Source organism: Zonotrichia leucophrys, unplaced genomic scaffold (genome assembly GCF_028769735.1).
Source record: "Zonotrichia leucophrys gambelii isolate GWCS_2022_RI unplaced genomic scaffold, RI_Zleu_2.0 Scaffold_1081_16227, whole genome shotgun sequence".
In the NCBI taxonomy this organism is placed as follows: Eukaryota; Metazoa; Chordata; class Aves; order Passeriformes; family Passerellidae; genus Zonotrichia; species Zonotrichia leucophrys.
Genome location: NW_026993286.1, coordinates 991 through 16,227, shown reverse-complemented (window position 1 = coordinate 16,227; position 15,237 = coordinate 991). Strand labels below are relative to the sequence as shown.

The window sequence follows — 15,237 nt, the reverse complement described above, 5'->3', positions numbered from 1 at the left end:
GGGGGAAAAAATGGGGAAAAAATGGGGAAAAAATCAGAGGGAAAATGGGGAAAAATTCCCCAAAAAATGGGCAAAAACGGGCAAAAAATCAGCGAGAAAACGGGAAAAATTCATGGCCCCGCCCGGCCCCCGCCCGAGGATCATTTCAGCATGATGGTGTTCCGCATCGGCATCCCCGACCTGCACCAGACGGTGAGCGGGAACATGGGAAAATACCGGGAAAAATGGGGAAAAAAATCAGCGGGAAAATGGGAAAAAATTCCCCAAAAAATGGCAGAAATTCAGTGGGAAAAAGGGAAAAAATTCCCCAAAAAATCGGCAGAAAAACGGGGAAAAATTCCCCAAAAAATGGCAAAAAATCAGCGGGAAAATGGGAAAAAATTCCCCAAAAAATCGGCAGAAAAACGGGGAAAAATTCCCCCAAAAATGGCAAAAAATCGGCAGGAAAACGGGGGAAAATCCCCCAAAAAATGGCAGAAATTCAGTGGGAAAACGGGGAAAAATTCCCCAAAAAATGGGGAAAAAATCGGCAGGAAAATGGGGAAAAATTCCCCAAAAAATGGCAAAAATTCAGTGGGAAAAAGGGAAAAAATTCCCCAAAAATGGGCAAAAATGGGCAAAAAATCGGCAGGAAAACTGGAAAAAATTCCCCAAAAAATGGCAAAAATTCAGTGGGAAAAAGGAAAAAAATTCCCCAAAAAATGGCAGAAATTCAGCGGGAAAACGGGAAAAAATTCCCCAAAAAATGGCAAAAATTCAGCGGGAAAAATTCCCCAAAAAATGGCAAAAAATCAGCGGGAAAACGGGAAAAAATTCATGGCCCCCCCCGGCCCCCGCCCGAGGATCATTTCAGCATGATGGTGTTCCGCATCGGCATCCCCGACCTGCACCAGACGGTGAGCGGGGAAATACAGGGAAAAAATGGGGAAAAACGGGGAAAAAATGGGGAAAAAATGGTAAAAAATTCATGGCCCCCCCCGGCCCCCGCCCGAGGATCATTTCAGCATGATGGTGTTCCGCATCGGCATCCCCGACCTGCACCAGACGGTGAGCGGGAAATCCGGGAAAATGGGGAAAAAATCAGAGGGAAAATGGGGAAAAATTCCCCAAAAAATGGGCAAAAACGGGCAAAAAATCAGCGAGAAAACGGGAAAAAATTCCCCCAAAAATGGGGAAAAAATCAGCGGGAAAACGGGAAAAAATTCCCCAAAAAATGGCAGAAATTCAGTGGGAAAATGGGGAAAAATTCCCCAAAAAATGGCAAAAATTCAGTGGGAAAACGGGGAAAAAATTCCCCAAAAAATGGCAAAAATTCAGTGGGAAAAAGGGAAAAAATTCCCCAAAAAATGGCAAAAAATCGGTAGGAAAACGGGAAAAATTTCCCAAAAAATGGCAAAAGCACAGCGGGAATGGGCACAAAAAATTCCCCAAAAAGTGGCAAAAATGGGCAAAAAATCAGCGGGAAAACGGGGAAAAATTCCCCAAAAAAAGGCAAAAAATTCAGTGGGAAAACGGGAAGAAATTCATGAAAAAAATGGTAAAAATTCAGTGGGGAAAAGGGAAAAAATTCATGAACATGGGAAAAAATGGGGGAAAAGTCAGCGGGAAAACGGGAAAAAATTCCCCAAAAAATGGCAAAAATTCAGTGGGAAAATGGGGAAAAATTCCTGAAAAAATGGCAAAAAATCGGCAGGAAAACAGGGAAAAATTCCCCAAAAAACGGGCAAAAATGGGCAAAAAATCGGCAGGAAAATGGGGAAAAATTCCCCAAAAAATGGGGGAAAAATCAGTGGGAAAATGGGGAAAAATTCCCCAAAAAATGGCAAAAAATCAGTGGGAAAACGGGAAAAAATTCCCCAAAAAATGGGGAAAAAATCAGCGGGAAAACGGGGAAAAATTCCCCAAAAAATGGCAAAAAATTGGCAGGAAAATGGGAAAAATTCCCCAAAAAATGGGGAAAAAATCGGCAGGAAAACGGGGAAAAATCCCCCAAAAATGGGGAAAAAATTCAGTGGGAAAAAGGGAAAAAATTCCCCAAAAAATGGCAAAAATTCAGCGGGAAAATGGGAAAAAATTGCCCAAAAAATAGTAAAGAATCAGCGGGAAAAGGGAAAAATTCCCCAAAAAATGGGGAAAAAATCACCTGGAAAACGGGAAAAATTCCCCAAAAAATGGCAAAAAATCGCCTGGAAAACGGGGAAAAATTCCCCAAAAAATGGGGAAAAAATCAGCGGGAAAACGGGGAAAAATCCCCCAAAAAATGGCAAAAATTCAGTGGGAAAAAGGGAAAAAATTCCCCAAAAAATGGCAAAAATTCAGTGGGAAAAAGGGAAAAAATTCCCCAAAAATGGGCAAAAAATCAGTGGGAAAACGGGAAAAATTCCCCAAAAAATGGCAAAAAAATCAGTGGGAAAATGGGAAAAAATTCCCAAAAAATGGCAAAAATTCAGCGGGAAAAAGGGAAAAAATTCCCCAAAAAATGGCAAAAATTCAGTGGGAAAACGGGGAAAAATTCCCCAAAAATGGGCAAAAAATCAGTGGGAAAATGGGAAAAATTCCCCAAAAATGGCAAAAAATCAGCGGGAAAATGGGAAAAAATTGCCCAAAAAATAGTAAAGAATCAGCGGGAAAACGGGGAAAAATTCCCCAAAAAATGGGCAAAAATGGGGAAAAAATCAGCGGGAAAAAGGGAAAAATTCCCCAAAAAATAGGCAAAAACGGGGAAAAAATCAGCAGGAAAACGGGGAAAAATTCCTGGCCCCCCCCGGCCCCCGCCCGAGGATCATTTCAGCATGATGGTGTTCCGCATCGGCATCCCCGACCTGCACCAGACGGTGAGCGGGGAGCGGGAAAATACCGGGAAAAAATGGGAAAAAATCAGCGGGAAAACGGGAAAAATTCCCCAAAAAATGGCAAAAATTCAGTGGGAAAACGGGGAAAAATTCCCCAAAAAATGGCAAAAAATCGGCAGGAAAACGGGAAAAAATTCCCCAAAAATGGGGAAAAAATCAGCGGGAAAACGGGAAAAAGCCCCCCAAAATGGGGAAAAAATTGGCGGGAAAACGGGGAAAAATTCCCCAAAGAATGGCAAAAAATCAGCGGGAAAATGGGAAAAAGTCCCCCAAAAATGGGGAAAAATCAGCAGGAAAATGGGAAAAAATTCCCCAAAAACGGGCAAAAAAACAGCAGGAAAATGGGGAAAAATTCCGGAAAAAATGGGGAAAAATCAGCGGGAAAACGGGAAAAATTCCCCAAAAAATGGGGAAAAAATCAGCGGGAAAAAGGGAAAAAATTCCCCAAAAAATGGCAGAAATTCAGTGGGAAAAAATTCCCCAAAAAATGGTAAAAAATCAGTGGGAAAACGGGGAAAAATTCCCCAAAAATAGGGAAAAAATCAGCGGGAAAACGGGGAAAAATTCCCCAAAAAATGGGCAAAAACTCAGCAGGAAAACGGGGAAAAATTCCCCAAAAATGGGGGGAAAATCAGGCGGGAAAATGGGAAAAAATTCCTGAAAAAATGGCAAAAAATCAGCGGGAATGGGCCCAAAAAGTTCCTGAAAATATGGTAAAAAGTCACCGGGAATGGGCACAAAAAATTCCTGAAAAAATGGGCAAAAAATCAGCGGGAAAACGGGGAAAAATTCCCCAAAAATGGGCAAAAACGGGTAAAAAGTCAGCGGGAAAATGGGAAAAATTCCTGAAAAAATGGCAAAAACGGGCAAAAAATCAGCGGGAAACCGGGAAAAAATTCCCCAAAAAATGGGGAAAAAATCAGTGGGAAAACGGGAAAAAATTCCTGAAAAAATGGTAAAAAATCACCGGGAAAACGGGGAAAGATTCCCCAAAAAATGGCAAAAATGAGCAAAAAATCAGCGGGAATAGGCAAAAACCATTCATGAAAAAATGGCAAAAACGGGCAAAAAATCAGCAGGGAAATGTTGGGGGGAAGAGGGAAAAAATTGTTGGGGAAGAGGGGAAAAATTGGGAATTTTTTTCTCCAAAAAAATGGGAGATTTCATCCCCAAAAATATTGGGAAATTTCCCCCCAAAATCTGGCTGTTTTCCCTTTAAAAATTGGAAAATTTCCCTTAAAAAATTGGGAATATTCCCCCCCCAAAAAAATCAGGAATTCCTCTCCTAAAATTGGGAAATTTTTTCCCCCCAAAAATTGGGGAGAGCCGCAAAAAATTGGGAATTTTACCCCCAAAATTGGGAATTTTACCCCAAAAATTGGGAATTTTTCCCCCAAAATTGGGAATTTTACCCTCAATTTTTGGGACTCATCCCAGGGGGATTTTGGGATTTTGGTTTTTTTTTTAGGGTTTTTTTGGGGTATTTTGAAGCCATTTGGGGCAATTTCCCCACCATAAACTCCTTGAATTTGGGGTTTTTTGGGGTCCCCTCATTTAGGGGTGGGTTAGGGGTTGGTTTTTGGGGTTCCCCCTGCCCTGACCCCCCAAAAACCTTTAGGGTTCCATGTCTGGGATTCATCCCAGGGGATTTTTGGGGTTTTTTTAGGGTTTTTTGGGGTTTTTTTGAGGCAATTTCCTCATCCAACACTCCCCAAACCTGGGGATTTTGGGGTCCCCTCACCCCAAACCTTTTGGGGTTTCACTTTTGGGGTTCCCCATGACCTGACCCCCCAAAAACCTTTGGGGTTCCAATTTTTGGGACTCATCCCAGGGGTTTTGGGGGGTTTTTTTAGGGGTTTTTTTTGGGGTTTTTTGAGTCGATTTGAGGCAATTTCCTCGCCCAACACTCCCCAAACCTGGGGATTTTGGGGTCCCCTCACCCCAAACCTTTTGGGGTTTCACTTTTGGGGTTCCCCAGGACCTGATACCCCAAAAACCTTTAGGGTTCCATTTTTGGAGATTCATCCCAGAGGTTTTGGGGTTTTTTTTTAGGGGCAATTTGAGGAGATTTGAGGCAATTTCCTCACCCAGGGCTCCCCAAACTCGGGATTTTTTGGGTTCCCTTCATCACGCCTTTCACTTTTGGGGTTCCCCCTGCCCTGACCCCCCAAAAACCTTTGGGGTTCCAATTTTTGGGATTCCTCCCAGGGGATTTGGGGTTTTTTTAGGGTTTTTTTCTTGGATTTTTTGAGTCGATTTGAGACAATTTCCTCACCCAACACTCCCCAAACCTGGAGGTTTTTGGGGTCCCCTCACCCCAAACCTTTTGGGGTTTCACTTTTGGGGTTCCCCAGGACCTGACACCCCGATTTTTGGGATTAATCCCATGGGATTTGGGAGCTTTCTGGTTCATTTGGAAGAGATTTGGTGCAATTTCCTCACCCAGGGCTCCCCCAACCTGGGGATTTTGGGGTTCCCTTCATTTGGGGTTTCACTTTTGGGGTTCCCCCTGCCCTGACTCTCCAAATCTGCATTTTTGCATCTCCTGCCAGGGAGTTTGTTGGTTTTTTGACCATTTTGAGGAGATTTAGTGCAATTCCCTCACCCAGGGCTCCCGAAACTCGGGGTTTTTTGGGTTCCCCTCATCACGCCTTTCACTTTTGGGGTTCCTGACCCCCCAATTTCCCCCCCCTCCCCAGAAGTGCCTGCGCTTCGACCCGGGCGCGGCCGTGTGGGCGGCCAAGCAGCAGCTGCTCTGCGCGCTGACCGAGGGGCTCCACGACGGCCTCAACTACGGCCTCTTCCAGCCGGCGGCCGCCGGCCGCGACGCCAAGTTCCTGGACGAGGAGCGCCCGCTGCGCGATTACCCCCAGAGCTTCGACCAGGGCGTGCCCTACCTCGAGGTGGGCGTGGTCTGGGGTGCGGGAGGGGCGTGGTCACCGTGGGTGTGGTCCTAGGGGCGTTTGTGGGGGGAGGAGTTGGGTAAAAGCGGCGGATTTGGGGTTAAATTTAGGTAGGGTGGGCGTGGCCGTGGGCTTGGGGGAGGTCATGGGGGCGTGGTCACCGTGGGTGTGGTCCTGGGAGAGTTTGTGGTGGGGCAGATTGGGGAAAAGTTGGGTAAAAGTGGCGAATTTGGGGTTAAAATGGTGTGGAGTGGGCGTGGCCTGTTGTTTGGTGGGCGTGGTCTCTGTGGGTGTGGTCCTAGGGGCGTTTGTGGGGGGAGGAGTTGGGTAAATGTGGCGGATTTGGGGTTAAAATAATGCATGGTGGGCGTGGCCTGTTAGTTGGTGGGCGTGGTCACTGTGGGGGTGGTCCCTGGGGGTCATAGTGTCAGTTTGGGGTGGGGTAGATTGGGAAAATTTTGGGTAAGAACGGCGGATTTGGGGTTAAAATAATGCACGGTGGGCGTGGCCTAACTCGAGGTGGGCGTGGTCACTGTGGGTGTGGTCCTAGGGGCGTTTGCGGGGGAGGAGTTGGGTAAATGCGGCGGATTTGGGGTTAAATTTATGTAGGGTGGGCGTGGCCGTGGGGTTGGGGGAGGTCATGGGGGCGTGGTCACTGTGGGTGTGGTCCTGGGAGAGTTTGTGGTGGGGTAGATTGGGGAAAAGTTGGGTAAAAGTGGCGAATTTGGGGTTAAAATGGTGTGTGGTAGGCGTGGCCTGTTAGTTGGTGGCGTGGTCACTGTGGGTGTGGTCCCGGGGGTGTTAGGGGTGGAGTATATGGGGGAGGAGTTGGATAAATGTGGCAGATTTGGGGTTAAAATAATGCATGGTAGGCGTGGCCTGTTAGTTGGTGGGCGTGGTCACTGTGGGTGTGGTCCCGGGGGTGTTAGGGGTGGAGTATATGGGGGAGGAGTTGGGTAAATGTGGCAGATTTGGGGTTAAAATAATGCGCGGTGGGCGTGGCCTAACTCGAGGTGGGCATGGCCACTGTGGGTGTGGTCCTAGGGGCGTTTGTGGGGGGAGGAGTTGGGTAAATGCGGTGGATTTGGGGTTAAATTTATGTAGGGTGGGCGTGGCCGTGGGGTTGGGGGAGGTCATGGGGGCGTGGTCACTGTGGGGGTGGGGCACATTGGAGAAAAGTTGGGTTAAAGTGGCGGATTTGGGGTTAAAATGGTGTGAGTGGGCGTGGTCTATTGCTGACTGGGCGTGGTCACTGTGGGGGTGGTCCCTGGGTCATAGCGTCAGTTTGTGGTGCGGCACATTGGGGAAAAGTTGGGTAAAAGTGGCGAATTTGGGGTTAAAATGGTGTGTGGTGGGCGTGGCCTGTTGGTTGGTGGGCGTGGTCACTGTGGGTGTGGTCCCGGGGGTGTTAGGGGTGGAGTATATGGGGGAGGAGTTGGGTAAAAGTGGCAAATTTGGGGTTAAAATGGTGTGAGTGGGCGTGGTCTATTGCTGAGAGGGCGCGGTCACTGTGGGTGTGGTCCCTGGGGTCATAGAGTCAGTTTGGGGTGAGGTATATTGGGAAAAAATTAGGTAAAAGTGGCGAATTTGGGGTTAAAATAATGCACGGTGGGCGTGGCCTAACTCGAGGTGGGCGTGGTCACTGTGGGGGTGGTCCCTGGGGTCATAGCGTCAGTTTGGGGTGGGGTACATTGGGAAAAAGTTGGGTAAAAGTGGCGAATTTGGGGTTAAAATGGTGTGGAGTGGGCGTGGCCTGTTGGTTGGTGGGCGTGGTCACTGTGGGTGTGGTCCTGGGGGTGTTTGGGGTGGGGTATGTGGGGGAGGAGTTGGGTAAAAATGGCGGATTTGGGGTTAAATTTAGGTAGGGTGGGCGTGGCCTAACCCGAGGTGGGCGTGGTCACTGTGGGTGTGGTCCCTGGGGTCATAGCGTCAGTTTGGGGCGGGGCACATTGGGAAAAAATTGGGTAAAAGTGGCAGATTTGGGGTTAAAATGGTGTGGAGTGGGCGTGGCCTATTGGTTGGTGGGCGTGGTCATTGTGGGTGTGGTCATAGGGGGTGTGCAGTCAATTTGGGGTGGGGTATGTGGGGGAGAAATTGAGGTAAAAGTGGCGGATTTGGGGTTAAAATAATGCACGGTGGGCGTGGCCTAACTCGAGGTGGGCCTGGCCACTGTGGGTGTGGTCCCTGGGGTCATAGCCTCAGTTTGGGGCGGGGCACATTGGGGAAAAGTTGGGTAAAAGTGGCAAATTTGGGGATAAATTGGTGTGGAGTGGGCGTGGCTTATTGGGGTGGGCGTGGCCACTGTGGGTGTGGTCCCTGGCGGGTGTGGTGTCAGTTTGGGGCGGGGCTAAGGGGGAAGAATTTGGATTAAAATGGCGGATTTGGGGTCAAAATAATGAGAGGTGGGCGTTGTTAGGATCTGGGTGGGGTCACGTGGGCGTGGTCATTTGTGGGCGTGGCCCTGAGGGTGGGTGTGGTCATGGGGTGGGCGTGGCATGGATTTTAGAGGGTTTTATTGGAGGAAATTTGGCCAAAAGAGGCTGATTTGGGGTTAAAATTCTGTAGGGTGGGCGTGGCCTATTGGTGTGTGGGCGTGGTCATTGTGGGTGTGGTCCTGGGGGCGTGGCTTCAACTTAGGGCAGCGTTAATGAGAGAGAATTTGGGTTAAAGTGGCAGATTTGGGGTTAAATTGATGTGGGGTGGGCGTGGCCTACCTGGGTGTGGGCGTGGTCATCTTAGAGTGTGGCCCTGTGGGCGTGGTCAGAGTGGGTGTGGTCCTGGGGGCGTGGCTTCAATGTAGAGTGGGTTTAATGAGGGAGAATTTTGGTTAAAATGGCAGATTTGGGGTTAAAAATAAAAAGGATCGAAAGTGGGCGTGGCCAGGGTCTGGGTGTGGTCATAGGGGTGTGGTCATAGTGGGTGTGGCTAATGGGTGGGTGTGACCATGAGGTGGGCGTGGTCTCCACTTGGGGATGGGTTTAAGAGACAGAATTTTGGTAAAAATGGCAAAATTGGGGTTGAAGTGGGCGTGGTCAAGAGGCGTGGCCTCTTTTGGGCGTGGCCAGATAGTGGGTGTGGCTTGGGGTGGGAGAGGGCGTGGTTTGAATTTGGGGAGGAGCCAATGAGGGAAAATGGGGCAAAAAGTGGGCGGAGTTTGTGTTGGGAGAAAGGAGGCGTGGTCAGGAAGGGGGAGGGGCTTTTGTGGGCGTGGTCATCTAGGTGGGCGTGGCTTAGATCACACCTAGGGTGTGTCCTTTGTAAGTGGGCGTGGCTAAGGGCAGCTCTAGGTGATATCCAGCAGGGTGGGCGTGGTTTGAGACAGGTGTGGGTTTCCTCCCGGGGGTGGGCGTGGTCTGGGCAGGGTTGGGGCGTGTCCCCCTTTGTTGGGGGCGTGTCCCCGTGCTGACCCCGCCCCCAGTTCCGGTACAAGACCCGGGTGTACAAACAAACGAACCTGGACGAGAAACAACTGGCCAAGCTGCACACCAAGGTGGGTGGGACACGCCCCCTGCCCCGAGGCCACGCCCCCTCCCCTTCCTGACCACGCCCCTCTGATCAATGACCACGCCCCTCTGATCAATGACCACGCCCCAAACACTGGACACGCCCACAACCTCTGGCCACGCCCCTTTTCTACAGCAAAGCACTCCGATGTGTGCTTGGCCACACCCTCTGGTGCTTGGCCACGCCCCCTGATTTCCTGGACACGCCCTATTTCTCATAGGCCATGCCCCTATGTATTGGCCACACCCCTCTCTATTTAATGTCCACGCCCCCTGCACTTTGGCCACGCCCCTCTCTGTGGCCACGCCCCTCACTTCCTTGTCACGCTCTACCCCTGGCCACGCCCATCTGTGACTTGGCCCCACCCCTTTGTGCATTGGCCACACCCATTACACAATGACATCGCCCCTTTCCCTTTTGGCCACGCCTCTTTCCCTGGCCACTCCCATCCTCTTTGAGGCCACGCCCCCCAGCCTGCGTGGCCACGCCCCTCTTGGGTGTCCCCTGGGGGACTCTTGGGTGTCCCCAAAATGTCCCCAAAAGCCCCAAAATGTCCCAAAAATGTCCCAAAATGTCCCCAAAATCCCCCTAAATGTCCCTAAATGTCTCAAAAAGTGTCCCAAAAATGTCCCCAAATGTCCCAAAAATGTCCCAAAATGTCCCAAAAATGTCCCAAAATGTCCCCAAAATCCCCCTAAATGTCCCTAAATGTCTCAAAAAGTGTCCCAAAAATGTCCCCAAATGTCCCAAAAATGTCCCCATTGACTCAAATGTCCCCAATCCCCCCAATGTCCCCATTGTCCCCAATGTCCCCAATGTCCCCAATGTCCCCAATGTCCCCAATGTCCCCAAATGTCCCCAACGTCCGCAATCCCCCCATTATCCCCATTGTCCCCAATGTCCCCAATGTCCCCATTGTCCCCAATGTCCCTTGAGTGTCCCCAATGTCCCCAATGTCCCCAATCCCCCCATTATCCCCAATGTCCCCTCATTGTCCCCAACGTCCCCAATGTCCCATTGTCCCCAATGTCCCCAAATGTCCCCAATCCCCCCATTGTCCCCAATGTCCCCTCATTGTCCCCAATGTCCCCAATGTCCCCAGACGGGGCTGCGGAAGTTTCTGGATTACGTCCAGCACGGCTCGGCCGAGAAGGTGGCGCGGCTGCTGGAGCGGGGGCTGGACCCCAACTACCACGACTCCGACTCGGGGGGTGAGACCCAACATCCCCCAAAATCACCCCAAAATCGTCCCTCAAATCATCCCAAAAAATCAGCCCAAAACACCTCAAAATCACCTCAAAAATCACCCCAAAAATCATCCCAGAACCACCCTAAAATAACCCCTAAATCACCCTAAAATCACCCCAAAGAATCCCCAACTACCACGACTCCGACTCGGGGGGTGAGACCCAAAATCCCCCAAAATCACCCCAAAATTGTCCCTAAAATCATCCCAAAATCATCCCAAAAACTCAGCCCAAAACACCCCAAAATCACCCCAAAAATCATCCCGAAACATCATCCCAAAATCTCCAACTACCACGACTCCGACTCGAGGGTGAGAGCCAAAATCCCCCAAAATCACCCCAAAATCATCCCTAAAATCATCCTCAAAACCATCCCAAAAACTCAGCCCAAAACACCCCAAAATCCCCAAAAATCACCCCAAAATCCTCCCTAAAATCATCCCAAAAAATCAGCCCAAAGAATCCCCAACTACCACGACTCCGACTCGGGGGGTGAGACCCAAAATCCCCCCAAAATCGTCCCTCAAAACATCCCAAAAAATCAGCCCAAAATCACCCCAAAAATCATCCCAGAACCACCCTAAAATCGCCCCAAAGAATCCCCAACTACCACGACTCCAACTCGGAGGGTGAGACCCAAAATCCCCAAAAATCACCCCAAAATCATCCCTAAAACCATCCAAAAAATCAGCCCAAAACACCCCAAAATCATCCCAAAAATCACCCCAAAAATCATCCCAAAATCATCCCAAAATCACCCCAAAATCCCCAACTACCACGACTCCGACTCGGGGGGTGAGACCCAAAATCACACAAAATCACCCCAAAATTATCCCCAAATTCAGCCCCAAAATGATCCCAGAACCACCCTAAAATCATTCTAAAAATTATCCCCAAAATAATCCAAAAAATCCCCTGAAAATCGTCCCCAAATCATCCCAAAATCACCCCAAAAACTCAGCCCAAAGCACCCCAAAATTACTCCAAAAATTACCCTAAAATCATCCCAAAATCTCCCCAAAATCATCCAAAAAATTACCCCAATACCTCCCAAAATCACCTCAATATAATCCTGAAAAATCATCCCCTAAAATTACCTGCAACACCCCAAAATCAGCCCAAAACATCTCAAAATCACCCCAAAATCATCCCAAAAATCACCCCAAAAATCATCCCAAAAATCATCCCAAAAAATCCCCAACTACCACGACTCCGACTGGGGGGGGAGAGCCAAAATCCCCAAAAATCACCCCAAAATTATCCCCAAAATCCCCAAAAATCACCCTAAAAATTATCCCCAAAATCATCCAAAAATCATCCCAAAAATTCCCCCAAATTCAGCCCCAAAATCATCCCAGAACCACCCTAAAATCCCCACAAAGTCACCCTAAAAATCACCCTAAAAATCACCCCAAAATCATCCTAAAAATTATCCCCAAAATCACCAAAAATCATCCCAAAAATCCCTAAAAATCATCCACAAATCACCCCAAAAAATCCCCAACTTCCATGACTCCGACTCGGAGGGTGAGACCCAAAAACACCCAAAATATCAGCCCAAAACACCCCAAAATCTCCCCAAAAATCACCCCAAAATAATCCCAAAAAAAAAAATCCCCAACTACCCCAATTCTGACTCAGGAGGTGAGCCCCAAAACCCCTGAAAATCACCCCAAAAATCAGCCCAAACTCACCCCAAAATCATCCCCCCAAAAAATTACCAAACATCACCCCAAAAATCCCCCCAAACCACACAAAATAATCCAAAAATCATCTCAAAATCTTCCCAAAAAATCACCCCAAATATCCCCCCAAATCACCACAAAATAATCCCAAAATCGCCTCAAAATCTTCCGAAAATCACCCCAAATATCCCCCCAAATCACCACAAAATAATCCCAAAATCGCCTCAAAATCTTCCCAAAAATCACCCCAAAAATCCCCCAAATCACCCCAAAAATCACCCCAGGACACCAAAATCCTCAGGGATATCTCCAGTGTCCCCACATCCCCCCAATGTCCCCAATGTCCCCAATGCCACCAATGTCCCCAAATGTCCCCAATGTCCCCAAATCTCCCAAATTCCCCTTAGTGTCCCCAAATCCCCCAATTGTCCCCAATGTCCCCAATGTCCCCAATGTCCCCAAATCTCCCAAATCCCCCTCAGTGTCCCCAAATCCCCAATTGTCCCCAATGTCCCCAATGCCACCAATGTCCCCAAATCTCCCACATCCCCCCAACGTCCCTGACGTCCCCAATGTCCCCAAATGTCTCTCAATGTCCCCAATGTCCTCAGCACCCCAAATGTCCCCAAAGTCCCCAATGCCACCAATGTCCCCAAAGTCCCCAACCCCTCCAATGTCCCCAATGTCCCCAAATCTCCCAAATCCTCCCAGTGTTCCCAATGTCCCCAATGTCCCCAATGCCACCAATGCCCCCAATGTCCCCAAATCCCCCCAGCATTCCCAATGTCCCCAAAGTCCCCAACCCCTCCAATGTCCCCAATGTCCCCAATGTCCCCAAATCTCCCACATCCCCCCAACGTCCCTGACGTCCCCAATGTCCCCAAATGTCTCTCAATGTCCCCAATGTCCTCAGCACCCCCAAATTTCCCCAATGTCCCCAATGCCACCAAATCCTCTCAATGTCCCCCAACAGCTCCGGTGTCCCCAATGTCCCCAAATCTCCCAAACCCACCCAATGTCCCCAACATCCTCAATGTCCCCAAATTTTTCTGTAGCCCACAATGTCCCCAATGTCCCCAAATCCCCCATTGCCCCAATGCCCCCCAACACCCACAATGTCCCCAATGTCCCCAAATCCCCCAAATGTCTCCAATCCCCCATTGCCCCAATGTCCCCAATGTCCCCAATGCCACCAATGTCCCCAATGTCCCAAATCTCCCAAATCCCCCCAACGTCCCTGATGTCCCCAATGTCCCAAACATCCCTGACATCCCCAAATCCCCTCAATGTCCCCAGGACCCCAAATGTCCCCAATCCCCCCAAATCCTCTCAATGTCCCCAAACAGCTCCATTGTCCCCAACACCCCCTGACGTCCCCAAATCCCCCCAATGTCCCTCAATGCCCCCCAACACCCACAATGACCCCAAATCCTCTCAATGTCCCCAAATTTCTCCATAGCCCACAATGTCCCACAATGTCCCCAAATCCTCTCAATGTCCCCAAATTTCTCCATAGCCCACAATGTCCCACAATGTCCCCAAATCCTCTCAATGTCCCCAAATTTCTCCATAGCCCACAATGTCCCACAATGTCCCCAAATCCTCTCAATGTCCCAAACATCCCCATTGTCCCCAGAGTCCCAAAATCTCCTAAATCCCCCCAATGTCCCCAAATTTCCCTAATGTCCCCAATATCCTGAATGCCCCTAAATCTGCCCAATGTCCCCAAATCCCCCAAATGCTCCCAACGCCCCCTGACATCCCCAAGTCCCCCCAATGTCCCCAAAGTCCCCAATGTCCCCAACCCCCCCGATGTCCCCAATATCCCCAATGTCCCCAATGTCCCCAGTGTCCCCAATGCTCTCAATGACCCAATGTCCCCAACACCCCCAAATCCTCTTGAGGTCTCCAGTGTCCGCAATGTCCCCAACATCCCAAACCCCCCCAATGTCCCCAATGTCCCAAATCCCCCCAATGTCCCCAATCCCCACAGTGTCCCCAATGTCCCCTGATGTCCCCAATGTCCCAAATCCCCCCAATGTCCCCAATCCCCACAGTGTCCCCAATGTCCCCTGATGTCCCCAATGTCCCAAATCTCCCCAATGTCCCCAATGCCCCCAGTGTCCCCAATGTCCCCAACTGTCCCCAACATCCCAAATCCCCCCAGTGTCCCCAACGCCCCAAATCCCCCCAATGTCCCCAATGTCCCAAAACCCCCAATGTCCCCAATCCCCCCAGTGTCCCCAATGCTCTCAATGACCCAATGTCCCCAACACCCCCAAATCCTCTTGAGGTCTCCAGTGTCCACAATGTCCCCAACGTCCCAAATCCCCCCAATGTCCCCAATCCCCACAGTGTCCCCAATGTCCCCTGATGTCCCCAATGTCCCCAACTGTCCCCAACATCCCAAACCCCCCCAATGTCCCCAATGTCCCAACTCCCCCCAATGTCCCCAATGTCCCCAGTGTCCCCAGTGTCCCCAATGTCCCCAGTGTCCCCAATGCTCTCAATGACCCAATGTCCCCAACACCCCCAAATCCTCTTGAGGTCTCCAGTGTCTGCAATGTCCCCAACGTCCCAAACCCCCCCAATGTCCCCAATGTCCCCAATCCCCCCAATGTCCCCAGTGTCCCCAATGTCCCCAATGTCCCCAGAGACGCCGCTGACTCTGGCCGCCCAGCGCGAGGGCCCGGGCGAGGTTGAGATCATCCGCCTGCTCTGCCTGGGCGGGGCCCACCTGGACTTCCGGGCCCGCGACGGCGCCACAGCGCTGCACCGGGCGGTGTGCACGCGGAGATACCCCGCCCTGCTGGTGAGACACCTGGGGACATTGGGGACACTGGGGACACCTGGGGACACCTGGGGACACACAGGGACACGGGGGTGGCACAGCCACGGCGCTGCACCGGGCGGTGTGCACGCGGAGATACCCCGCCCTGCTGGTGAGACATTGGGGACACACCTGGGGACATTGGGGACATTGGGGACATTGGGGACACCTGGGGACACACAGGGACATTGGGGACATTGGGGACATTGGGGACAT

General features: G+C 50.3%; 1 protein-coding gene across 1 annotated transcript; it reads left to right on the top strand.

Annotated features, from left to right (window-relative positions):
• Positions 1-66: 66 nt before the first annotated feature.
• LOC135442099 (SH3 and multiple ankyrin repeat domains protein 1-like) lies at positions 67-15,003 on the top strand (the record flags this gene model as incomplete). The annotated part of the gene is made up of 8 exons (XM_064701645.1): positions 67-192; positions 843-896; positions 994-1,047; positions 2,712-2,834; positions 5,552-5,755; positions 9,174-9,245; positions 10,362-10,470; positions 14,846-15,003. Coding segments are annotated over exons 1-8 (900 nt in total), but the record flags the coding sequence as incomplete, so codon positions are not given.
• Positions 15,004-15,237: the final 234 nt, after the last annotated feature.